This window comes from Rhinoraja longicauda, chromosome 3, assembly GCF_053455715.1.
Source record: "Rhinoraja longicauda isolate Sanriku21f chromosome 3, sRhiLon1.1, whole genome shotgun sequence".
In the NCBI taxonomy this organism is placed as follows: Eukaryota; Metazoa; Chordata; class Chondrichthyes; order Rajiformes; family Arhynchobatidae; genus Rhinoraja; species Rhinoraja longicauda.
Genome location: NC_135955.1, coordinates 98,764,060 through 98,789,706, shown reverse-complemented (window position 1 = coordinate 98,789,706; position 25,647 = coordinate 98,764,060). Strand labels below are relative to the sequence as shown.

Here is a 25,647-nt window from a genome sequence, read left to right as displayed (position 1 = left end):
ATCATTCTCAATCAGTACCCCGTTCCTGCCTTCTCCCCATACCCCCTGACTCCGCTATCCTTAAGAGCTCTATCTAGCTCTCTCTTGAATGCATTCAGAGAATTGGCCTCCACTGCCTTCTGAGGCAGAGAATTCCACAGATTCACAACTCTCTGACTGAAAAAGTTTTTCCTCATCTCCGTTCTAAAACTAGAACGTATGCTGGAACGTATGAACATAAACCATGTTGGTCTGGGTGGGTTGAAGGGCCTGTGTCCACGCCATTTTCACTCTACGACTTGCTCTCTCTGCTTCCGTCCACAGTCAGCGTCCGCTACGTGAAGAGCGACGGGAAGCCGCAGGTGACCACGTTCCACAACGTGCCGCTGGCCGACGGGAAGCGGCACGCGGTGCTGCTGCACGTGCGGGGGCTGCGGCGCGGCCCCGCGGCCGCCGACCTCTACGTCGACTGCACGCAGGCCGGCTCCGCCCACAACCTGCCCCCCCTCTTCACCAAGATGCCGCAGAACGCAGACTCCATCGAAATACGCACGGCCCACAGGCGGGCTCAGGTACGGCTGAAGGCAACGCCACCAATTGCCCCAAACGCACGTTAGTTCCACCGCCCGCAGGGACTGCACGTTAGAGGATATCGTGACGTGAACGATTTATGGCAATAGACAATAGGTGCAGGAGGAGGCCTCTTCTACACTCTCTGCAAAGCCTCCATATCCGTTCTGTAATGGGGTGACCAGAACTGCACACCATTGCTAGCACTAACATGTTCATTCCATCTTTAAAGAAGGGAGCAGGGTTTGTTTAAATGTCCTGAATATAACCAATGTTACCTAAATAATTTTTAGTACAGTTGAGTTTAGTTTGGAGATGCAGCGCAGAAACAGGCCCTTCGGCCCACCGGGTCCGCACCGACCAGCGATCCCCGCACACTAACACTATTCTACACACACTGGGGATAATTTACATTTATACCAAGCCAAGTAACCTACAAACCTGTACTTCATTGGAGTAGAAAATAGGTGCAGGAGGAGGCCATTTGGCTCTTCGAGCCAGCACCGCCATTCTTTCTGATCATGGCTGATCATCCACAATCAGTAACCTATTCCTGCCTTCTCCCCATATCCCATGATTCCACTAGCCCCTAGAGCTCTATCTAACTCTCTTTTAAATTCATCCAGTGAATTGGCCTCCACTGCCTTCTGTGGCAGAGAATTCCACAATTTCACAACTCTCTGGGTGAAAGTTTCTTCTCACCTCAGAAGAAACCGGAGATCTCGGAGAAAACCCACGTGGTCACAGGGAGAACGTACAAACTCCATACAGACAGCACCCGTAGTCGGTATTGAACCCGGGTCCTTGGCGCTGTGAGCGCTGTGAGGCAGCAACTCTACCGCTGCTCCACCGGGCCGCCCCGGTCAATTTTTGATTGAATGGAATTGAATATGGAGCATGGAGTTTCGGCCCACAGAGTCCACGCACACCTTTGAATACCCGTTACACTAGTTAGATGTTATCCCACTTTCTCATCCACTCCCTACACACTCGGGGCTATTAACGAAGGCCAAAACTGTACGCTTTTGGGATGTGGGTGGAGACCAGAGCACCCGGACGAAACCCACTCGGTCGCAGGGAGATCTTGCAAACACGACAGAGACAGCACTCGGGATCAAACCCGAGTCTAAGGCTCTGTGAGACATCTCTTTACACCGTTTCGGGGCGGTCTCATGACAGGAGACAATATGTAGCTCCTTGGGCTTCTCTCCTTTTAGTTTAGTTTACAGTAGTTTAGAGATTCAGCGCAGAAACAAGCCCTTCGAGTCCGCACCGACCAGCGATCCCCACATTTTAACACTATCCTACACACACTAGGGACAATTTACATTCACACCAAGCTGTACGTCTTTGGAGTGTGGGAGGAAACCGGAGATCTCGGAGAAAAGCCACACCAGTCACGGGGAGAACGTACAAACTCCGTACAGACAGCGCCCGTAGTCGGGATCGAACCCGGGTCTCTGGCGCAGTAAGGCAGCAACTCTACCGCTGCGCCACCGTGCCGCATGGCTCCTGTGTTGCCCTGGCTCCATTTTGTGTCGACCTTGCCACCGACTTGACCCCTGATTATTATTCCATCATACTCCTTTTTCAGGAGTTCTTTTCCCGATTGAGATGGCCGGGTAAGGCGGGATGAATTTCCCCACTCCATTTGCACTGATTAGCCACTCATTTCCTGCTTGCTAATTCACCAGGTTGCTTGCTGTGGGTGAACTGCGATAGGCCGCCATTTAATCTGCATCAGGCAGTAAAATTCAGTTGCTGGTAGACACAAAACGCCGGAGTAACTCAGCGGGTCAGGCAGCATCTCGGGTGAGAAGGAATGGGTGACGTTTCGAACGTCACCCATTCCTTCTCTCCAGAGATACTGCCTGTCCCGCTGAGTTACTCCAGCATTTTGTGTCTACCTTCCATTTAAACCAGCATCTGCCGTTATTTTCCCTAAAGATTCAGCTGCTATTCATTCCGACAAGATGGCTTTCTGTGGGGGCAATAATAGCCAGCACCACCATTCAATGTGATCATGGCTGATCATTCTCAATCAGTACCCTGTTCCTGCCTTCTCCCCATACCCCCTGACTCTGCTATCCTTAAGAGCTCTATCTAGCTCTCTCTTGAATGCATTCAGAGAATTGGCCTCCACTGCCTTCTGAGGCAGAGAATTCCACAGATTTACAACTCTCTGACTGAAAAGGTTTTTCCTCATCTCCGTTCTAAATGGCCTACCCCTTATTCTTAAACTGTGGCCCCTGGACTCCCCCAACATTGGGAACATGTTTCCTGCCTCTAACGTGTCCAACCCCTTAATAATGTTGTATGTTTCAATAAGATCCCCTCTCATCCTTCTAAATTCCAGTGTATACAAGCCTAGCCGCTCCAGTCTTTCAACATAAGACAGTCCCGCCATTCCGGGAATTAACCTAGTAAACCTACACTGCACGCCCTCAATAGCAAGAATATCCTTCCTCAAATTTGGAGACCAAAACTGCACACAGTACTCCAGGTGCGGTCTCACTAGGGCCCTGTACAACTGCAGAAGGACCTCTTTGCTCCTATACTCAACTCCTCTTGTTATGAAGGCCAACATTCCATTGGCTTTCTTCACTGCCTGCTGTACCTGCATGCTTCCTTTCAATAACTGATGCACTAGGACACCCAGATCTCGTTGTACGTCCCCTTTTCCTAACGACACCATTCAGATAATAATCTGCCTTCTTATTCTTACCACCAAAGTGGATAACCTCACACTTATCCACATTAAACTGCCATGCATCTGCCATGCATCCGCCCACTCACACAACCTGTCCAAGTCACCCTGCAATCTCATAGCATCTTCCTCACAGCTCACACTGCCACCCAGCTTTGTATCATCTGCAAATTTGCTAATGTTACTTTTAATCCCTTCATCCAAGTCATTAATGGATGATCAGCCATGATCACAATGAATGGCGGTGCTGGCTCAAAGGGCCGAATGACCTCCTCCTGCACCTATTTTCGATGTTTCTATGTTTCTAAGAACATGTTGCCAATGGAAAGGCTTCTCTGTAGGTACCTTGCCTGAGAGATTGGGGAACATGACTTAAAAAGCAAGGCCCTTACAATGATCCAGGGAACGCCGCATTGAATTAGACCCATTGAAAATCCATTTGTGTGACAGGATTAAGGATTTTTTTTAAAATCCAGTCAGGGCGGCACACAGACGCAACGGTAGAGTTGCTGCCTTACAGCGCCAGAGGCCCGGGTTCGATCCTAACCAAACGCAAAGCAAACACAATGATAACATTTATTTCGACAGGGCTTGTTTACAAAAACGGGGATGTAATGCTGAGGCTCTATAAGGCACTGGTCAGGCCGCATTTGGTATATTGTGAGCAATTTTGGGCACCATATCTGAGTTTGGATGTGCTGGCTCTGGAGAGGGCCCAGAGGAGGTTTACAAGAATGATCCCAGGAATGAGTAGGTTAACAAATGATGAGCCTTTGATGGTCTCTAGGCCTACATTCACTGGGGTTTAGAGGAATGAGAGAGGACCTCATTGAAACGTACAGAATAGTGAAAGGCTTGGATAGAGTGGATGTGGAGAGGGCGTTTCCACTAGTGGGAGAGTCTAGGACTAGAGGTCACAGCCTCAGAATTAAAGGACGTTCTTTTAGGAAGGAGATGCGGAGGAATTTCTTTAGTCAGAGGGTGGTGAATCTGTGGAATTCTTTGCCACAGACGGCTGTGGAGGCCAAGTCAGTAGATATTTTTAAGGCAGATTCCTTTAGATAGATTCTTGATTAGTGCGGGTGTCAGGGGTTATGGGGAAAAGGTTGGAGAATGGGATTAGGAGGGAAAAATAGATCAGCCATGATTGAATGGCGTAGTAGACCTGATGGGCCGAATAGCCTAATTCTGCTCCTGTCACTTATAATCTTATGGACACAGGTGCTGTCTGTACGGAGTTTGTACGTTCTCCCAGTGACTGCGTCGGTTTTCTCCGACTGCTCTAGTCTCCTCCCTCGCTCCAAAGACATACAGGTTTGTCGGTTAATTGGCTCCTGTAAATTGTAAATTGTCTGTAGTGTGATCGCTGGTCTGTACGAGCTCAGTGGGCTGAAGGGCCTGTTTCCACACTATATAAGTTTAATTTAGTTTAGTTTAGTTTAGAGATACAGCGCGGAAACAGGCCCTTCAGCCCACCGGGTCCGCGCCGACCAGCGGTCCCCGCACATTAACATTATCCTGCACACACTAGGGACAATTTTTACATTTATACCAAGCCAACTAACCTACATATCTGTATGTCTTTGGAGCGTGGGAGGAAACCGAAGATCTCGGAGAAAAGCCGCACAGGTCACAGGGAGATCTGTTGTATTCCCAATCTCGTTGTACCCCTGTACAATGACAATAAAGATATATTGTATTGTATTGTACGTACAAACTCCGTACAGACAGCACCCGTAGTCAGGATCGAACCTGAGTCTCCGGCGCTGCATTCGCTGTAAGGCAGCAACTCTACCGCTGCGCCACCGTGCAGCCCTATCACTGAAGTCTAAAGTAAAGTATGTTGCAGACACCAGGAGCTGCAGATTCTGGAATCCTGAGCAAAACACAAAGTGCTGGAGGAACTCTGCAAGTCAAGCCGCATCTGTGGAGGGGATGGACAGGCGACATTTTTGCCTGAAGAAGGATCCAGACCTGAAACATCGCCTTATCCATTCATTCCAGGACCTTGTGTTTTGATTCAGTCAGCACATTCAATGGTTGGTACACCACAACTTTCATCCTTAAGATCATGGACAAGGATAGGTGACACAGAGTCATACAGCATGGAAACAGGCCCTTCAGTCTAACGTAACCATGCTGTCCAAAACACCCCATCTGCACTAGTCCCACCTGCCCGTGTTTAGCTCATATCTTTCTAAACCTTTCCTATCCATGTATCTGTCCAAGTGTTTTAAATATTATTATAGTCCCTGCCTCACTTCTAAACCTCTTGCCTGATGGCAGGGAGAGGGGAGAAGAGGGAGTGGCCAGGGTTCGACTCGTCATTGATTATGCGGCTGGCCTTGCCGAGGCAGGGTGGGGTATAAATGGAGTCAATCGAAGGGAGGTTGCTTCGTGTGATGCCGATAAAGATCTATGAACTTGCACCTTTGTTTGTCGCCATCGGGGGGCAGAGTTGCTTCACTTTCCTTCCCAGAGCACAGCTTGGAAGCAATGAGGTCATTTGGAACAACTTCTATTCTATCCATAGACTTCTCGTTCCTTACTCAGGCAGACGCAGTCTTTTCCAGAGAGGACAGCCGGGTTTTAGTAGATGGATGTTGAGACAATTAAACCTGAGCAATAATTTGCTTCATTCCAGTTTTCTCAATTCCCTCCACTAAACAGCAATCAAGCTTCAAGTAGCTGTACAATGCAATGGTACACTGGTGTTATTTTATTATTGTCACGTGTACTTAAATGTAGTGAAGCACGTTGTTTACTGCTATCCAGTCAAATCCAGGGGCAGTGGTAGAGTAGTGGTAGCGCCACAGCGCCAGAGACCCGGGTTCAATCCTGACCCCGGATGCTGTCTGTTCGGAGTTTGTACGTTCTCCCTGTGACCTGCCTGGGTTTTCTCCGGGTGCTCCGGTTTCCTCTCACACTCCAAAGATGTGCTGGTTTGTCGGTCCGGCTCAGTACAATTGTAAATTGCCCCGTGTGTGTGTGTAGGATGGTGTTAGTGTACGGGGATCGCTGGTCGGCATGGACTCGGTGGGCCGAAGGGCCTGTTTCTGCACTGTATCTCCAAACTAAAATCATGGAGTAACTCAGCGGGACAGGCAGCATCTCTGGAGAGAAGGAAAGGGGGACGTTTCGGGTCGAGACCCTTCTTCAGACTGATGTCAGGGGAGGGGGTGGGACAAAGATAGAAGGTAGTCGGAGACAGGAAGACTAGTGGGAAGGGGGAGCACTAGTCTTCCTGTCTCCGACTACCTCCTATCTTTGTCCCGCCCCCCTCCCCTGACATCAGTTGAGTTACTCCGGCATTTTGGGAGATTGGGACTTTTGTTTTTTTTTTAGAGATACAGCGCGGAAACAGGCCCTTCGGCCCACCGAGTCCGCGCCGCCCAGCGATCCCCGCACACTAACACTATCCTACGCCCACACTAGGGACAATTTTTACATTTACCCAGTCAATTAACCTACATACCTGTACGTCTTTGGAGTGTGGGAGGAAACCGAAGATCTCGGAGAAAACCCACGCAGGTCACGGGGGGAACGTACAAACTCCGTACAGACTGCGCCCGTAGTCGGGATCGAACCTGAGTCTCCGGCGCTGCATTCGCTGTAAGGCAGCAACTCTACCGCTGCGCCACCGTGCTAACCAGTCAGTTGCGTGCTAACCAGTCAGCGGAAAGACTGTACTTGATTACAATTGAGCCGTCCCCAGTGTACAGATACGTGATGAAGGGAATAATGTTTAGTGCAAGGTGAAGTCCAGTAAAATTCGACTAAATATCGTCCGAGGGTTTTAGTTTTAGTTTTTAGTTTTCGAGAAACAGCGCGGAAACAGGCCCATCAGTCCGCACTGACCAGTGATCCACTTACATTGACACAAGCCTAGACACACTAGGGACAATTTACACTTGTACCAACCCATCAGTTAACCTACATACCTATACGTCTTTGGAATGTGGGAGGAATCCGAAGATCTCGGAGAAAACCCACGCAGTCTCGGGGAGAACGTACAAACTCCGTACAGACCGCACCCGTGGTCAGGATCGAACCCGGGTCCCCGGCATTGTAAGGCAGCAACTCTACCTCTCCGCCACCGTGCCGCCCCACCAATGAGGGTCTCCAATGGAAAGAGGTCGAGGAGGGTGGCGAGGGTCCAGGTGGGGAGAGGGGTGAGGATTGAACACTGCTTTCCTGCTGGGATGGTTGCAAATTCATTTGTTCCCTGGTATTTTGCAGGAAGAGACTACACTCGTGGTAGATTATCACAATGTTCAATCAGGGGCAGCATGGTGGTGCAGCGGTAGAGTTGCTGCCTTACAGCACCAGAGACCCGGGTTTGATCCTGACTACGGGTGCATCTCAGGAGAGAAGGAATGGGTGACGTTTCGGGTCGAGACCCTTCTTCAGACTCTTATTCAGGGATTCAGGGTCTCGACCCGAAACGTCACCTATTCCTTCTCTCCCGAGATGCTGCCTGACCTGCTGAGTTACTCCAGCATTTTGTGAAATAAATACCTTCGATTTGTACCAGCATCTGCAGTTATTTTCTTTACACTGACTACGGGCGCTGTCTGTACGGAGTTTGTACGTTCTCTCCGTGACCTGCGTGGGTTTTCTCCGGGATCTCCCGTTTCCTCCCACGCTATAAATTCGTGCAGGTTTGTAGGTTAATTGGCTGGGTATAATTGTAGATCGTCCCTGGTGTGTGGGATAGTGTTAATGTGCGGGGATCGCAGGTTGGTGAGGACGGTGGGCCGAAGGGCCTGTTTCCACGCTGCATCTCTAAACTAAACTAAACTAAAAGAATCCCTTGGTCCTGGTAAGGTTTCCATTCTCATTTGCCGACGATACCCTTGTATTGACCAGTCCGTGCGTGCAAGTGATGGAACCGGGACCTTGTTTCACGCTGATACGTTTTTTTGCTCTTTGCAGGATTCTGTAGAAGATGTGAAGTTCGTGTTGGGAGGGTCGATCAATAAGGTGGCTGCGCTCCAGGATTGCATGTTGCAACAGAGTGATGCTGCGGGCATTGCAGGTAAGCAGCAGCAAGGCAAGGGGTTCATGAGGGCAGGACTCATTACCCCCTTAACCCCTTGCTTTTACAAACCACTGACATAAACATAGACAGAGACATAGATATAGATATAGATGTAGGCCATAGACATAGATGTAGACGTAGACGCAGACGTAGACCACAGACATAGACGTAGACCGCAGACATAGACCACAGGTATATAAGAAAATAACTGCAGATGCTGGTACAAATCGATTTATTCACAAAATGCTGGAGTAACTCAGCAGGTCAGGCAGCATCTCGGGAGAGAAGGAATGGGTGACGTTTCGGGTCGAGACCCTTCTTCCTGTGGATATCTATATCCACAGATATAGACCACAGACATAGATATAGACCGCAGACATAGACCATAGACCACAGACATGGACAGAGACATAGACATAGACACAGACAAAGACATAGATATAGACCACAGACATAGACCACAGACATAGACCACAGACATAGACCACAGACATAGACATAGACATAGACCACAGACATAGACATAGATATAGACCACAGACATAGACCACAGACATAGACCACAGACATAGACCACAGACATAGACATAGACATAGACCACAGACATAGACATAGATATAGACCACAGACATAGACCACAGACATAGACCACAGACATAGACCACAGACATAGACCACAGACATAGACCACAGACATAGACATAGATATAGACCACAGACGTAGACCACAGACATAGACACAGACATAGACCACAGACATAGACACAGACATGGACAGAGACATAAACAGAGACCACAGACATAGACCACAGACATAGACATAGACATAGACCACAGACATAGACATAGATATAGACACAGACACAGACATAGACCACAGACATAGACACAGACATAGACCACAGACATAGACACAGACATAGACCACAGACATAGACATAGACATAGACATAGACATAGACATAGACACAGACATAGACCACAGACATAGACCACAGACATAGACCACAGACATAGACCACAGACATAGACATAGACATAGACCACAGACATAGACATAGACATAGACCACAGACATAGACATAGATATAGACCACAGACATAGACCACAGACATAGACCACAGACATAGACCACAGACATAGACATAGACATAGACCACAGACATAGACATAGATATAGACCACAGACATAGACCACAGACATAGACCACAGACATAGACCACAGACATAGACCACAGACATAGACCACAGACATAGACATAGATATAGACCACAGACGTAGACCACAGACATAGACACAGACATAGACCACAGACATAGACACAGACATGGACAGAGACATAAACAGAGACCACAGACATAGACCACAGACATAGACATAGACATAGACCACAGACATAGACATAGATATAGACACAGACACAGACATAGACCACAGACATAGACACAGACATAGACCACAGACATAGACACAGACATAGACCACAGACATAGACATAGACATAGACATAGACATAGACATAGACACAGACATAGACCACAGACATAGACCACAGACATAGACCACAGACATAGACCACAGACATAGACATAGACATAGACCACAGACATAGACATAGATATAGACCACAGACATAGACCACAGACATAGACCACAGACATAGACACAGACATAGACCACAGACATAGACATAGACATAGACACAGACACAGACATAGACCACAGACATAGACACAGACATAGACCACAGACATAGACACAGACATAGACCACAGACATAGACATAGACATAGACATAGACACAGACATAGACCACAGACATAGACATAGACCACAGACATAGACACAGACATAGACACAGACATAGACCACAGACATAGACATAGACACAGACATAGACACAGACATAGACACAGACATAGACCACAGACATAGACACAGACATAGACATAGACCACAGACATAGACACAGACATAGACCACAGACATAGACATAGACACAGACATAGACACAGACATAGACATAGATATAGACCACAGACATAGATCACAGACATAGACACAGACATAGACCACAGACATAGACACAGACAGAGACCACAGACATAGACCACAGACATAGACACAGACATAGACACAGACATAGACCACAGACATAGACCACAGACATAGACATAGACACAGACATAGACCACAGACATAGACATAGACATAGACATAGACATAGACATAGACATAGACATAGACATAGACATAGACATAGACCACAGACATAGACATAGACATAGACACAGACATAGACCACAGACATAGACATAGACATAGACATAGACATAGACCACAGACATAGACATAGGCACAGACATAGACCACAGACATAGACATAGACATAGACCACAGACATAGACCACAGACATAGACATAGACATAGACCACAGACATAGACCACAGACATAAACCACAGACATAGACCACAGACATAGACCACAGACATAGATCACAGACATAGACACAGACATGGACCACAGACATAGACACAGACATAGACACAGACATAGACCACAGACATAGACACAGACATAGATCACAGACATAGACCACAGACATAGACCACAGACATAGACCACAGACATAGACCACAGACATAGACCACAGACATAGACCACAGACATAGACCACAGACATAGACCACAGACATAGATCACAGACATAGACATATCCATAGACACAGACATGGACACAGACACAGTCAAAACATAGATTATAGATACAGACACAGACACAGACAAAAAAAATTATAACAAGGAACTGCAGATGCTGGTTTATTCCAAAGAAAGACATGAAGTGCTGGAGTAACTCAGCAGGTCAGGCAGCAGCTCTGGAGAACAAGGATAGATGACCTTTCAGGTCTGAAGAAAAGTCCAACCTGAAACGTCACCTGTCCATAGGTAGACACAAAAAGCTGGAGTAACTCAGCGGGACAGACAGCACCTCTGGAGAGAGGGAATGGGTGACGTTTCGGGTCGAGACCCTTCTTCAGACTGACGTCAGGGGGGAGGGAGATAGATAGATAAGGAAGTGCGATGGTGTGAAAACAGGGCAAAGGGAATGGAGATCAAGGAAAATCATTGTTAACTGGGAGAAGGTAACAACAAAGCAAACTGAGATAAACTAGTTGGGGACAGTAAGACTGGTCGGAGAACTGGGAAGGGGGATGGAAGGAAAAGAGGGGTTACTTGAATTTAAATGCCAAGGACCCCGACAGTCTTATCAGGTGAGGCAGAGGTTCACTTGCACCTCCTCCAACCTCATCTACTGGATCCGCTGTTCCAGGTGTGGACTCCTATATATCGGCGAGACCAAGCACAGGCTCGGTCCACCTAAACCTACCTGATCTCCCGGTTGCTCAGTATTTTAACTCCCCCTCCCATTCCCACATTGACCTTTCTGTCCTGGGCCTCCTCCACTGTCAGAGTGAGGCCCAGCGCAAATTAGAGGAACAGCACCTCATATTTCGATTGGGCAGCTTTTACACCCCAGCGGTATGAAAATTGACTTTAAAAAAAATAAATCCCAGGCACGTCACCTATCAATGTTCCCCAGAGATGCTGCCCGGCCCATTGAGTTACTCCAACACTTTGTGTCTTTCCTTGACACCGACACAGGAACAGACCCATTGGTAGATAATGCCTGTGCCAAACATGATGCCAGTTTAAACTAACCTCTGCCTGCACATGATCAATAGCCTTTCATCCCCTGAGTGACTACTGTACGTGCCTGTCTACTGTAAAAGCCTCTTATCAGTGTATAAGTATGGAAGTGTATAAAATCACGAGAGATCGGGTAGACGCACAGAGTCTCTTGTCCAGAGTAGGGGAATCGAGAAACGGAGGACATGGGTTTAAAGTGAGGGGGGAAAAGATTTAATAAGAATGTGAGGGGTAACTTTCTCACACAAAGAGTGGTTGGTGTATGGAACGAGCTGCCGGACGAGGTAGTTGATGCAGGGACTATCGCAACGTTTAAGAAACATTTACACAGGTACATGGGTAGGACAGGTGTATAGGGATATGGGCCAAACTTAGGGCGGCAAGGAGGCCCAGCAGTAGAGTCGCTGCCTTGCAGCTCTTGCAGTACTAGAGACCCGGGTTCTATCCCGACTACGGGTGCTGTCTTTACGGAGTTTGTACGTTCTCCCCATAACTGCGTGGGTTTTGGCCGAGATCTTCGGTTTCCTCCCACACTCCAAAGACGTACAGGTTTGTAGATTAATTGGCTTGATAAGACAATAATAGACAATAGACAATAGGTGCAGGAGTAGGCCATTCAGCCCTTCGAGCCAGCACCGCCATTCAATGCGATCATGGCATGATGTAAATTGTCCTTAGTATGTGGAGGATAGTATTAATGTTGTGGGGATTGCTGGAAGGCGCCGACTCGATGGGCCGAAGGGCCTGTTTCTGCTCTGTATCTCTAAACTAAACAAAACAATAGACAATAGACAATAGACAATAGGTGCAGGAGTAGGCCATTCAGCCCTTCGAGCCAGCACCGCCATTCAATGCAATCATGGCTGATCACTCTCAATCAGTACCCCGTTCCTGCCTTCTCCCCATACCCCCTCACTCCGCTATCCTTAAGAGCTCTATCCAGCTCTCTCTTGAAAGCATCCAACGAACTGGCCTCCACTGCCTTCTGAGGCAGAGAATTCCACACCTTCACCACTCTCTGACTGAAAAAGTTCTTCCTCATCTCCGTTCTAAAAACGAGATAGGTGGGACTAGTGTCGATGGGACATGTTGGCTGGTGTGGGCAAGTTGGGCTGAAGGGCCTGTTTCCATGCCGTATGTCTCTCTGACAGCAGTAGAAACTTACAACTGCAGGCACTAGTTAATACGCCAAAGGACCCAATAGACAATGGACAATAGGTGCAGGAGGAGGCCATTCGGCTCTTCGAGCCAGCACCGCCATTCAATGTGATCATGGCTGATCATTCTCAATCACAAAGTCCTGGAGTAACTCAGCAGGTCACGAAGCATCTCTGCAGAACATGGATAGGTGACATTTCGGGTTGAGACCTTTCTTCAGACTCTCGGTCTGGAACTGGGCCTGGATTCCAGGTGAGTTGACGGCTCTGGCTTGCTGGTGGCTGGGGGAGAGGTGAGGATTGGCGGAGTCAACGGTGGCAGCCCCCGGGCAGCCGGAGTGCAGGTGAGGGTGGGTGGTGGCGCGCCGTTGGCAGGTGAGGCCTGGAAGTGGCGGGGGAAGCCGCGTGGGCCGGCGGTGGTGGTGGCAGCAGAAGGTCCAGCCGGGCAGGTAGGTGCACGCTGGGGGTGGCGAGGCCATCGATCGGTCGGTCAGTCTGCTACAACCACAGTCCGTTATAAAGAGGTCCGATAAAACATGGGTTTACTGCATATTCCCTCGGTGAAAAAACAGTCAGAGAAGTCAGAAACCTGGCACCAGACTACTCATCTATGTCCAGCGCGAACGCACACTGCCCACTGACACAAAAGTACAAAACTATTCACATTCCAGAGGGTTTGATCAAAGATTGAAATAGTAGGGGCCAAACCTCTGGAGTGTGCAGGAAGGAACTGCAAATGGACACAAAATGTTGGAATAACTCAGCGGGACAGGCAGCATCTCTGGAGAGAAGGACCCCATTCCTTCCCTCCAGAGATGCTGCCTGTCCCGCTGAGTTACTCCAGCATTTTGCGTCTATCTTCGATTTAAACCAGCATCTGCCGTTCTTTCCTACATAAGGAACTGCATGTGCCGATTTACACCGTAGTGAGTCACAAAGTGCTGGAGTAACTCAGCGGGACAGGCAGCATCTCTGGACAGAAAGAATGGGTGACGTTCGGGTCGAGACCCTTCTTCAGACTGAAGAAGGGCCTTCTACAAAACCTCTAGAGTCCAGGGAACATTTGTTTGCAAAGGTTATCTACTAGTTCTGCTGTCCTCCTGATTAAATATAACTGATTGTATGCCTCGTTGTCACCTTCCATATCTCTAGACTCCCTCGCACCTGACTCTCAGTCTGAAGAAGGATCTCAACCCAAAAGGCCTCCCATTCCTTCTCTCCAAAGATGCTGCCTGTCCCGCTGAGTTACTCTAGCATTTTGTGTCCATCTTCGGTGTAAACCAGCATCTGCAGTTCCTTCCTGCTCAAAAGTTATCTTGTTGATCTGTCTTCATTCCATATCCCACGTTAACAAGTTCTCTTTGCATTGCAGGTGATTCAGGAAGGCATTTGGTTGGCCAGATGACACAGCTCAACGAAATACTTGCAGAAATGAAGCAACTACTCAGACAGCAGGTAATACTGATCTCCGAGGTTGGAAGTCATAAGTTCATAAGTTCCAGGAGCAGGATTAGGGGCGGCACGGTGGCGCAGCGGTAGAGTTGCTGCCTTACAGCGCTTGCAGCGCCGGAGACCCGGGTTCAATCCTGACTACGGGTGCTGCCTGTACGGAAGTTGTACGTTCTCCCCGTGACCTGCGTGGGTTTTCTCTGAGTTCTCTTCGGTTTCCTCCCGCACTCCAAACACGCACAGGTTTGTAGGTTATTTGGCTTGGCATGAATGTAAAATTGTCCCTAGTGTGTGTAGTGTTAATGTGCGGGGATTGCTGGTCAGTGTGGAATCGGTTGGGCCGAAGGGAACTGTTTCTGTGCTGTATCCCTAAACTAAACTAAACGAAAAACTAGGCCGATTTATTCACAAAATGCTGGAGTAACTCAGCAGGTCAGGCAGCATCTCGGGAGAGAAGGAATGGGTGACGTTTCGGGTCGAGACCCTTCTTCAGACTGATGTAAGGGGGGGTGGGACAAAGGAAGGATATAGGTGGAGACAGGAAGATAGAGGGAGATCTGGGAAGGAGGAGGGGAAGGGAGGGACAGAGGAGCTATCTGAAGTTGGAGAAGTTGACGTTCATACCACCGGGCTGCAAACTGCCCAGGCGAAATATGAGGTGCTGCTCCTCCAATTTCCGGCGGGCCTCACTATGGCACTGGAGGAGGCCCATGACAGAAAGGTCAGACTGGGAATGGGAGGGGGAGTTAAAGTGCTCGGCCACCGGGAGATCAGTTTTGTTAATGTGGACCGAGCGCAGGTGTTCAGCGAAGCGATCGCCGAGCCTGCGCTTGGTTTCGCCGATGTAAATAAGTTGACAAAAAACGAGGCCATTTGGCCTACCAGGTCAATACCTCCATTCAATCATGGCTGATCTATCTTTCCCTCTCAACCCCAGTCTCCTGTGTACAGAAACGGAACAAGGAAATTCTTACTTGCAGCAGCGTAAGGGGCCTGCAAATACAGTTCTCAATCAATAATATTATAATAAAACTAACACAAAAAAAAGGCTCGATAATTAAAAAAAATCCCAGGACAAAACAAAAGCCCAGAATTAAAAGTTGTTAAAAGTCTGCTTTATTTTCACAGGTCACTGAAACCACCTTATTACGATACACCATTGCTAAATGTCACGCGTGTGGTAAGATTCTCAGCCGCTTCTTCATTTTCATCTCTGACGTCCGATGCTGTTTTATGTGAGAATAGATGATTTTCACTTGTTCGGAAGATAGACACAAATTGCTGGGGTAACTCAGCGGGACAGGCAGCATCAGGGCCGCCTTTACAGCATTATGGGCCCCGGGCAAAGCAGTGTACTAGGGCCCCTACGACAACTACTCACAGGAATAAAAATGTAAATGGTCGATAAAATTAAACATATATTTATTTTATTGGCACTTCCAACAAAATCCCACCCCCACTCTCTCCTCCTCCCACCCTCCCCGTCGCCCCCACCGTTACTCTCCCCCACCCCCCTTTCCCTACCAGCCCCCCCCCCTGTCGTGCCGGCGAAAAGCACTTACCGAAAAGCACTTAGCGATGGACTTAGGGTGCTACATTGTTGCGAAAAGCACTTACAGATCGCTGTGAGAAGCACTTAGGGATGGAAAAGCAAAGCACTTAGGGAGCTAATTGTTGCAAAACAGATCGCTGTGAGAAGCACTTAGGGATGGAAAATGTTGCGAAAAAAACACAGGGACCGAAAATGTTGCGAAAAAAGCACTTATTGAACCTACATTTTTAAAGTAGTATTTATTTATTGCAAGTCACTTAACATACACAGATCAGCATGGGGCCCCTATGCTCGTGGGGCCCCGGGCAAGTGCCCATCAGGCCCATGCGTTAGACGGCCCTGGGCAGCATCTCTGGAGAGAAGGAATGGGGGACGTTTCCGGTCGAGACCCTTCTTCACTTGTTCGGGTTATTTTTACATTGGCTACCTTCGTACCTCACGCGGAAAAACAGGCCTATCGGCCCACCGAGTCCGTGCCGACCAGCGATCCCCTTACACTATCCCACACGGGATAATTTACAATTTTACCAAACAAATTTTAACCGACAAACCTGCACGTCTTAGGAGTGCGGGGGGATACTGGGGCTCCCAGGGAAAACACAAGCAGGTCAGGGGAAGAAAGTGGCAACTCCGTGCAGACAGCAGCCGTAGCCAGGATCCAACCCAGGTCTCTGGCGCTGTGAGGCAGCAACTCTACCGCTGCGCCACCGTGCTGCCCCTCCTCAACACATCTCTGACGTTCCCTTTATAAACAGGACAGAGTTTTAAAAAAGGGTGCTAGAACAAGCAAGATCTTGGGTTGACAAGAGAGGGAACTGGCATTAGGGTAGGCCTCTGTGATATCTTTGAGGAAGGAAGATAGGAGACACAGTAGGCCTCGGAAGTGGATCAGTCAGAGAGTTGTGAATCTGTGGAATTCTCTGCCTCAGAAGGCAGTGGAGGCCAATTCTCTGAATGCATTCAAGAGAGAGCTAGATAGAGCTCTTAAGGATAGCGGAGTCAGGGGGTATGGGGAGAAGGCAGGAACGGGGTACTGATTGAGAATGATCAGCCAAGATCACATTGAATGGCGGTGCTGGCTCGAAGGTTCGAATGGCCTCCTCCTGCACCTATTGTCTATTGTCTATTGTCTATTGAAAGAATGTTTCCAGTAGGTGGAAAGTCTCGGACCAGAGTGCACAGCCTCCGAATAAACGGACGTGCCTTCAAAATGGAGATGAGGAGGAATTTCCGATAAAGTTTGATTAAAGATTGTTCAAAGTTCTCCAACGAGGTAGAAGGGAGGTCCAGACTGCATGCTAGCTGAGGAGAGGACGGTTCAACTGGGAAGAAACTGTCCCTGAATCGGGAGGTGTGCGCTTTCAAACTTCTGTACCTCTTGCCTGATGGGAGAGGGGAGAGGAGGGAGAGGAAGAGAAGAGTGAGACTGGTCCTTGATGATGCTGCTGGCCTTGCCGAGGCAGCGTGAAGTGTAGATGGAGTCAATGGAAGGGAGGCTGGTTTAACCTCCTTTAAACTTTGCCTGACTCACCTTAAAGGGGGTAGGAGGGAGAGATAGATCAGCCTTGATTGAATGGCGGCACGGTGGCGCAGCGGTAGAGTTGCTGCCTTACAGCGAAAGCAGCGCCGGAGACTCAGGTTCGATCCTGACTACAGGCGCCGTCTGTAAGGAGTTTGTACGTTCTCCCCGTGACCTGCGTGGGTTTTCTCCGAGATCTTCGGTTTCCTCCCACACTCCAAAGACGTGCAGGTATGTAGGTTAATTGACTGGGTAAATGTAAAAATTGTCCCTAGTGTGTGTAGGATAGTGTTAATGTGCGGGGATCGCTGGTCGGCGCGGACCCGGTGGGCCGAAGGGCCTGTTCCACGCTGTATCTCTAAATCTAAATCTAGACTTGATGGGCCGAATGGCCTAATTCCACTCCTATCCCTTATGACCTTAAAGCCGTGCCCTCTAGTCTTTGAAGTTTCAGATGTGATTTACAGGCACAAAATTTGTCACCAACACAACAGTTACTAGATGCCCCATTTCTTATTTTAGGTATTGGTTTAACCGATCTTGAGGAGCTGAATATGCGACCTGTGGTCCCCACCAAACCTAAGCCACGCTGTGCCGCTGGCTCCTGCTTCCGTGGAGTGAAATGTGTGGAGACAAAGGATGGGTTCCGGTGCGGACATTGCCCAAAGGGGTTGGCAGGCGATGGAGTTCAATGCACCGATGAAGATGAGGTAAGAGTCAAATACCAAAATGGCCGCTGTCTTTTTCCTTTTCCACTATCTGATTAGTTTAGGGAAAAAAAACTGCAGATGCTGGTTTAAATCGAAGGCAGACACAAAATGCTGGAGTAACTCAGCGGGTCAGGCAGCATCTCGGGAGAGAAGGAATGGGTGACGTTTCGGGACGAGACCCTTCTTCAGTCTGACGAGACCCTTCTTCAGATTCGGGATGGGACCCTTCTTCAGACTCTTCTTCACCATTCTTCATAAGTGTTAGGAGCAGAATTAGGCCTTTTGGCCCATCAAGTCTACTCCGCCATTCAATCAAGGCTGATCTATCTCTCCCCCACAACCCCATTCTCCCGCCTTCTCCCCGTAACCCTTGACACCAGTACTAATCAAGAATCTATCTATCTTTCCCTGCCTTAAAAATATCCATTGACTTGACCTCCACAGCCTTCTGTGGCAATGAATTCCACAGATTCACTGCCCTCTGACTAAAGAGATTCCTCCTGATCTCCTTTCTAAAGGTACATCCTTTCATTCTGAGGCTGTGGCTCCTGGTCCCAGACTCTCCCACTGGTGGAAACATCCTCTCCACATTCACTCTACCCAGTCCATCTTTCTCTGCCTTAAAAATATCCGTTGACTTGACCTCCACAGCCGTCTGTGGCGATGAATTCCACAGATTCACCACCCTCTGACTGATGAAATTCCTCCTCACCTCCTTCCTGAAGGAACGTCCTTTTATACAATACAATATATCTTTATTGACATTGTACAGGGGTACAACGAGATTGGGAATGTGCCTCCCATACGATGCAATAAATTAATTAGCTAGTCAGTATTAATTTAAACAACCGAATGAAACAGTTTTAAACAGAATAAAGTGCAAGTAGGTCTGTGCCGGTTCGCTGTGCGATGTGACCATCCGGCTCAGCAGGACCGGTTCATAGCAGCTATGGCCCTGGGGATGAAGCTGTTCCTGAGTCTGGAGGTGCGGGCGTAGAAGGCCTTGTATCGTCTGCCCGATGGTAGAAGTTCGAACAGACTATTGCAGGGGTGTGAAGAGTTTTTGTGGATGCCGGTGGTTTTTCTGAGGCATCGTGTGTTGTAGATGCCCTCCAAGGCTGGTAGCTGTGTTCCGATGGTCCTCTGAGCTCTATGGACTCCCCGCTGAAGAGCTCTCCTCTCTGCCTCCGTGTAGCTGAGATACCACACAGGGATGCCATGCGTTAGGATGCTCTCTATGGCGCAGCGGTAGAAGGTCGTCAGCAGCTGTTGGGGCAGACCAGACGTTTTCAGTGTTCTCAGGTAGAACAGTCGTTGCTGTGCCTTCTTGACCAGCGCAGCGGTGTTATTGGACCATGTGAGGTCCTCCGAAATGTGAGTGCCCAGAAACTTGAAGCTGGACACTCTCTCCACACTGTCCCCGTTGTTTATTTGTGATCTTTTCCCTGCAGTGTCAGATCAGCCCGTGTTCTGCTGGAGTTCGCTGTGTGAATACCTTCCCCGGTTACAAGTGTGAGAACTGTCCAGCGGGCTACAAGGGCCGGAGCGTTTCAGGAGTAGGATTGGAATACGCAAGGTTACACAAACAGGTAAACTTCAGACAAAGCACAGACTCTTCGCACAAAAGCTCAATGGCCCAAAGGTTTTTTTTTTAACCAGTGGGTTGGCAGTGAACAGTCAGCGAGGAGTCTTTCAGGAGTTGGTGGTGGGCTTTAGGAGGAGAGGAACACCACTGGCCCCTGTCTCCATCAGTGGTGTGGATGTGCAGTTTACCAGGGAGTACAAATACCTGGGAGTGTACCAGGACAGCAAACTGGACTGGTCCAGGAACGCTGAGGCCCTGAAACAAGAAGGGACAGAGCAGCCTGTACTTTTATAGACAATAGACAATAGACAATAGGTGCAGGAGGAGGCCATTCAGCCCTTCGAGCCAGCACCGCCATTCAATGTGATCATGGCTGATCATTCTCAATCAGTACCCCGTTCCTGCCTTCTCCCCATACCCCCTGACTCCACTATCTTTAAGAGCTCTATCTAGCTCTCTCTTGAATGCATTCAGAGAATTAGCCTCCACTGCCTTCTGAGGCAGAGAATTCCACAGATTCACAACTCTCTGACTGAAAAAGTTTTTCCTCATCTCAGTTCTAAATGGCCTACCCCTTATTCTTAAACTGTGGCCCCTGGTTCTGGACTCCCCCAACATTGGGAACATGTTTCCTGCCTCTAACGTGTCCAACCCCTTAATAATCTTAATAATCTTTTGAGAAGGCTCCACTCCTTCAACGTCTGTAGTGAGATGCTACAGATGTTCTACCAGTCGGTGGTGGCCAGTGCCATCTTCTATGCTGCCATGTGCTGGGGCAGCAGGGCAAAGGCCGCGCACGCTAGTAGTATCAACAAACTCATCAGGAAGGCTGGCTCCGTCCTGGGGGTGGAGTTGGATTCACGGGAGGTGGTCTCGGAGAGGGGAGGATGTTCCTCAAACTGCAGAGCATCATGGACAATACAGCTCACCCCCTCCATGACACACTGGTCAACCTGTGGAGCACCTTCAGCAACAGACTGGTCCCACCAAGATGCAGAACAGAACGCCACAGGAGATTCTTCTTCCCTGTGGCTATCAAACTGCACAACTCCTCCCTCTTATAGACAATAGACAATAGACAATAGGTGCAGGAGGAGGCCATTCGGCCTTTCGAGCCAGCATCACCATTCAATGTGATCATGGCTGATCATTCTCAATCAGTACCCCGTTCCTGCCTTCTCCCCATACCCCCTGACTCCGCTATCCTTAAGAGCTCTATCCAGCTCTCTCGTGAATGCATTCAGAGAATTGGCCTCCACTGCCCTCTGAGGCAGAGAATTCCACAGATTCACAACTCTCTGACTGAAAATGTTTTTCCTCATCTCAGTTCTAAATGGCCTACCCCTTATTCTTAAACCGTGGCCCCTTGTTCTGGACTCCCCCAACATTGGGAACATGTTTCCTGCCTCTAACATGTCCAACCCCTTAATAATCTTATACGTTTCGATAAGATCCCCTCTCATCCTTCTAAATTCCAGTGTGTACAAGCCTAGTCGCTCCAGTCTTTCAACATATGACAGTCCCGCCATCCCGGGAATTAACCTAGTAAACCTACGCTGCACGCCCTCAATAGCAAGAATATCCTTCCTCAAATTTGGAGACCAAAACTGCACACAGTACTCCAGGTGCGGTCTCACTAGGGCCCTGTACAACTGCAGAAGGACCTCTTTGCTCCTATACTCAACTCCTCTTGTTATGAAGGCCAACATTCCATTGTCGTGGGTTAGACTGAGCTGACTCCCCTCCCCAATCCTTTTCACTCATCACTTTAATTTCATGTTTCATGTATTTCGTGTTTTTAGGGTAGACACATAAAAATTGTGTTTTTATGACGGTTGGCAGATCAATTTCCCTCCTGGGATAAATAAAGTTCTATCGTATCGTATCGTATCTTATCGTAAGCTTCTCTATGAGATGATAAGGGGAATAGATCGGGTTAAAGGGGAAATCGAGCACCAGAGGACCTAGGTTGAAAGTGAGAGGGGGGGAAGATTTAATAGGAATCTGAGAGGTACCTTTTTCACACTGAAGGTGGTGGGTGTATCAAACGAGCTGCCAGAGGAGGTAGTTGAGGCAGGGACTATTGCAACGTTTAACAAGCATTTAGGCAGGGACATGGATAGGACAGGTTTAGAGGGATATGGGCCAAACGCTGGCAGGTGAGACTAGTGTAGATGGGGCATGTTGGTCAGCGTGGGCAAGTTGACCTGTTTCTGTACCTCCTCTGGCAGCTTATTCTATTTGCCCAGTTATCACTTGAATGCTTATTTTTAACAAGGGACAATGCATTCTAATCTAAGGTATTTTAAGGCAGTTATTTAAACAATAGACAATAGACAATAGACAATAGGTGCAGGAGTAGGCCATTCAGCCCTTCGAGCCAGCACCGCCATTCAATGCGATCATGGCTGATCACTATCAATCAGTACCCCGTTCCTGCCTTCTCCCCATACCCCCTCACTCCGCTATCCTTAAGAGCTCTATCCAGCTCTCTCTTGAAAGCATCCAACGAACTGGCCTCCACTGCCTTCTGAGGCAGAGAATTCCACACCTTCACCACCCTCTGACTGAAAAAGTTCTTCCTCATCTCCGTTCTAAATGGCCTACCCCTTATTCTCAAACTGTGGCCCCTTGTTCTGGACTCCCCCAACATTGGGAACATGTTATCTGCCTCTAATGTGTCCAATCCCCTAATTATCTTATATGTTTCAATAAGATCCCCCCTCATCCTTCTAAATTCCAGTGTATACAAGCCCAATCGCTCCAGCCTTTCAACATACGACAGTCCCGCCATTCCGGGAATTAATCTAGTGAACCTACGCTGCACGCCCTCCATAGCAAGAATATCCTTCCTCATATTTGGAGACCAAAACTGCACACAGTACTCCAGGTGCGGTCTCACCAGGGCCCGGTACAACTGTAGAAGGACCTCTTTGCTCCTATACTCAACTCCTCTTGTTACGAAGGCCAACATTCCATTGGCTTTCTTCACTGCCTGCTGAACCTGCATGCTTCCTTTCATTGACTGATGCACTAGGACACCCAGATCTCGTTGAACTCCCCCTCCTCCTAACTTGACACCATTCAGATAATAATCTGCCTTTCTATTCTTACTTCCAAAGTGAATAACCTCACACTTATCTACATTAAACTGCATCTGCCATGTATCCGCCCACTCACACAACCTGTCCAGGTCACCCTGCAGCCTTATTGCATCTTCCTCACAATTCACACTACCCCCCAACTTAGTATCATCTGCAAATTTGCTAATGGTACTTTTAATCCCTTCGTCTAAGTCATTAATGTATATCGTAAATAGCTGGGGTCCCAGCACCGAACCTTGCGGTACCCCACTGGTCACTGCCTGCCATTCCGAAAGGGACCCATTTATCCCCACTCTTTGCTTTCTGTCTGTTAACCAATTTTCTATCCATGTCAGTACCCTACCCCCAATACCATGTGCCCTAATTTTGCCCACTAATCTCCTATGTGGGACCTTGTCGAAGGCTTTCTGAAAGTCGAGGTACACCACATCCACTGACTCTCCCTTGTCAATTTTCCTAGTTACATCCTCAAAAAATTCCAGTAGATTTGTCAAGCATGATTTCCCCTTCGTAAATCCATGCTGACTCGGAACGATCCCGTTACTGCTATCCAAATGCTCAGCAATTTCGTCTTTTATAATTGACTCCAGCATTTTCCCCACCACTGATGTCAGACTAACTGGTCTATAATTACCCGTTTTCTCTCTCCCTCCTTTCTTAAAAAGTGGGATAACATTTGCTATTCTCCAATCCACAGGAACTGATCCTGAATCTATAGAACATTGAAAAATGATCTCCAATGCTTCCACTATTTCTAGAGCCACCTCCTTAAGTACTCTGGGATGCAGACCATCAGGCCCTGGGGATTTATCAGCCTTCAGTCCCATCAGTCTACCCAAAACCATTTCCTGCCTAATGTGGATTTCCTTCAGTTCCTCCATCACCCTAGGTTCTCCAGCCCCTAGAACATTTGGGAGATTGTGTGTATCTTCCTCAGTGAAGACAGATCCAAAGTAACGGTTTAACTCGTCTGCCATTTCTTTGTTCCCCATAATAAATTCCCCTGCTTCTGTCTTCAAGGGACCCACATTTGCCTTGACTATTTTTTTCCTCTTCACGTACCTAAAAAAACTTTTGCTATCCTCCTTTATATTATTGGCTAGTTTACCCTCGTACCTCATCTTTTCTCCTCGTATTGCCTTTTTAGTTAACTTTTGTTGCTCTTTAAAAGAGTCCCAATCCTCTGTCTTCCCACTCTTCTTTGCTATGTTATACTTCCTCTCCTTAATTTTTATGCTGTCCCTGACTTCCCTCGTCAGCCACAGGTGTCTCTTACTCCCCTTAGAGTCTTTCCACCTCTTTGGAATAAATTGATCCTGCAACCTCTGCATTATTCCCAGGAATACCTGCCATTGCTGTTCTACCGTCTTCCCTGCTAGGGCCTCCTTCCAATCAATTTTGGCCAGCTCCCGCCTCATGCCTCTGTAATCCCCTTTGCTATACTGTAATACCGACACTTCCGATTTTCCCTTCTGCCTTTCCATTTGCAGAGTAAAACTTATCATGTTGTGATCACTGCCTCCTAATGGCTCTTTTACCTCTAGTCCCCTTATCAGATCAGGATCATTACACAACACTAAATCCAGAATTGCCTTCTCCCTGGTAGGCTCCAGTACAAGCTGTTCTAAGAATCCATCTCGAAGGCACTCTACAAACTCTCTTTCCTGGGGTCCATTTCCAACCTGATTTTCCCAGTCTACCTGCATGTTGAAATCTCCCATAACCACCGTAGCATTACATTTTTGACACGCCAATTTTATCTCCTGATTTAACTTGCACCCTAAGTCGAGGCTACTGTTTGGGGGCCTATAGATAACTCCCATTAGGGTCTTTTTACCCTTACAATTTCTCATTTCTATCCATACTGATTCAACATCTCCTGATTCTATGTCACCCCTTGCAAGGGAATGAATATCATTCCTTACCATCAGAGCAACCCCACCCCCTCTGCCCACCTGTCTGTCTTTTCTATACGTTGTATACCCCTGAATATTCAGTTCCCAGCCCTGGTCCTCTTGTAGCCATGTCTCAGTGATCCCTACAACATCATACTTGCCCATGACTGACTGAGCCTCAAGCTCATCCACTTTATTTTTTATACTACGCGCATTTAAGTACATAAATTAACAACTGCAAGAAACAGGCACAGGCAGTGAATGAAGCCAATAGGTTAGGTTAAGCAGTGCACTGAAAGTTGCACTGAATGGACATTGAACTCCAAACTGTAGATGGGAGGATTTGAGGGAGAGTTTCTGCAGGTTTCACACCGATCCAGCAAAATGAACTGCAGAAAGCCACGGCAGTGGGCGCCCGAGTTCGATCCTGACTACGGGTGCCGTCTGTACGGAGTTTGTACGTTCTCCCCGTGACCCACGTGGGTTTACTCCGAGATCTTCAGTTTCCTCCCACACTCCAAAGACGTACAGGTTTGTAGGTTAATTGGCTTGGTAAATGTAACAATTGTCCCCAGTGGGTATAGGATAGTGTAAATGTGCGGAGACCACTGGTCGGCGTGGACCCGGTGGGCCGAAGGGCCTGTTTCCGCGCTGTATCTCTAAAC

General features: G+C 48.2%; 1 protein-coding gene across 1 annotated transcript in view; it reads left to right on the top strand.

Annotated features, from left to right (window-relative positions):
- LOC144592211 (thrombospondin-4-like) overlaps positions 1-25,647 on the top strand; it is a 109,754-nt gene that overhangs the window by 15,474 nt on the left and 68,633 nt on the right. Inside the window, 6 exon segments of the mRNA XM_078396736.1 lie at positions 304-551; positions 8,192-8,294; positions 14,541-14,623; positions 15,746-15,797; positions 18,211-18,398; positions 19,850-19,987. Coding sequence (XP_078252862.1) covers positions 304-551; positions 8,192-8,294; positions 14,541-14,623; positions 15,746-15,797; positions 18,211-18,398; positions 19,850-19,987 — 812 coding nt within the window.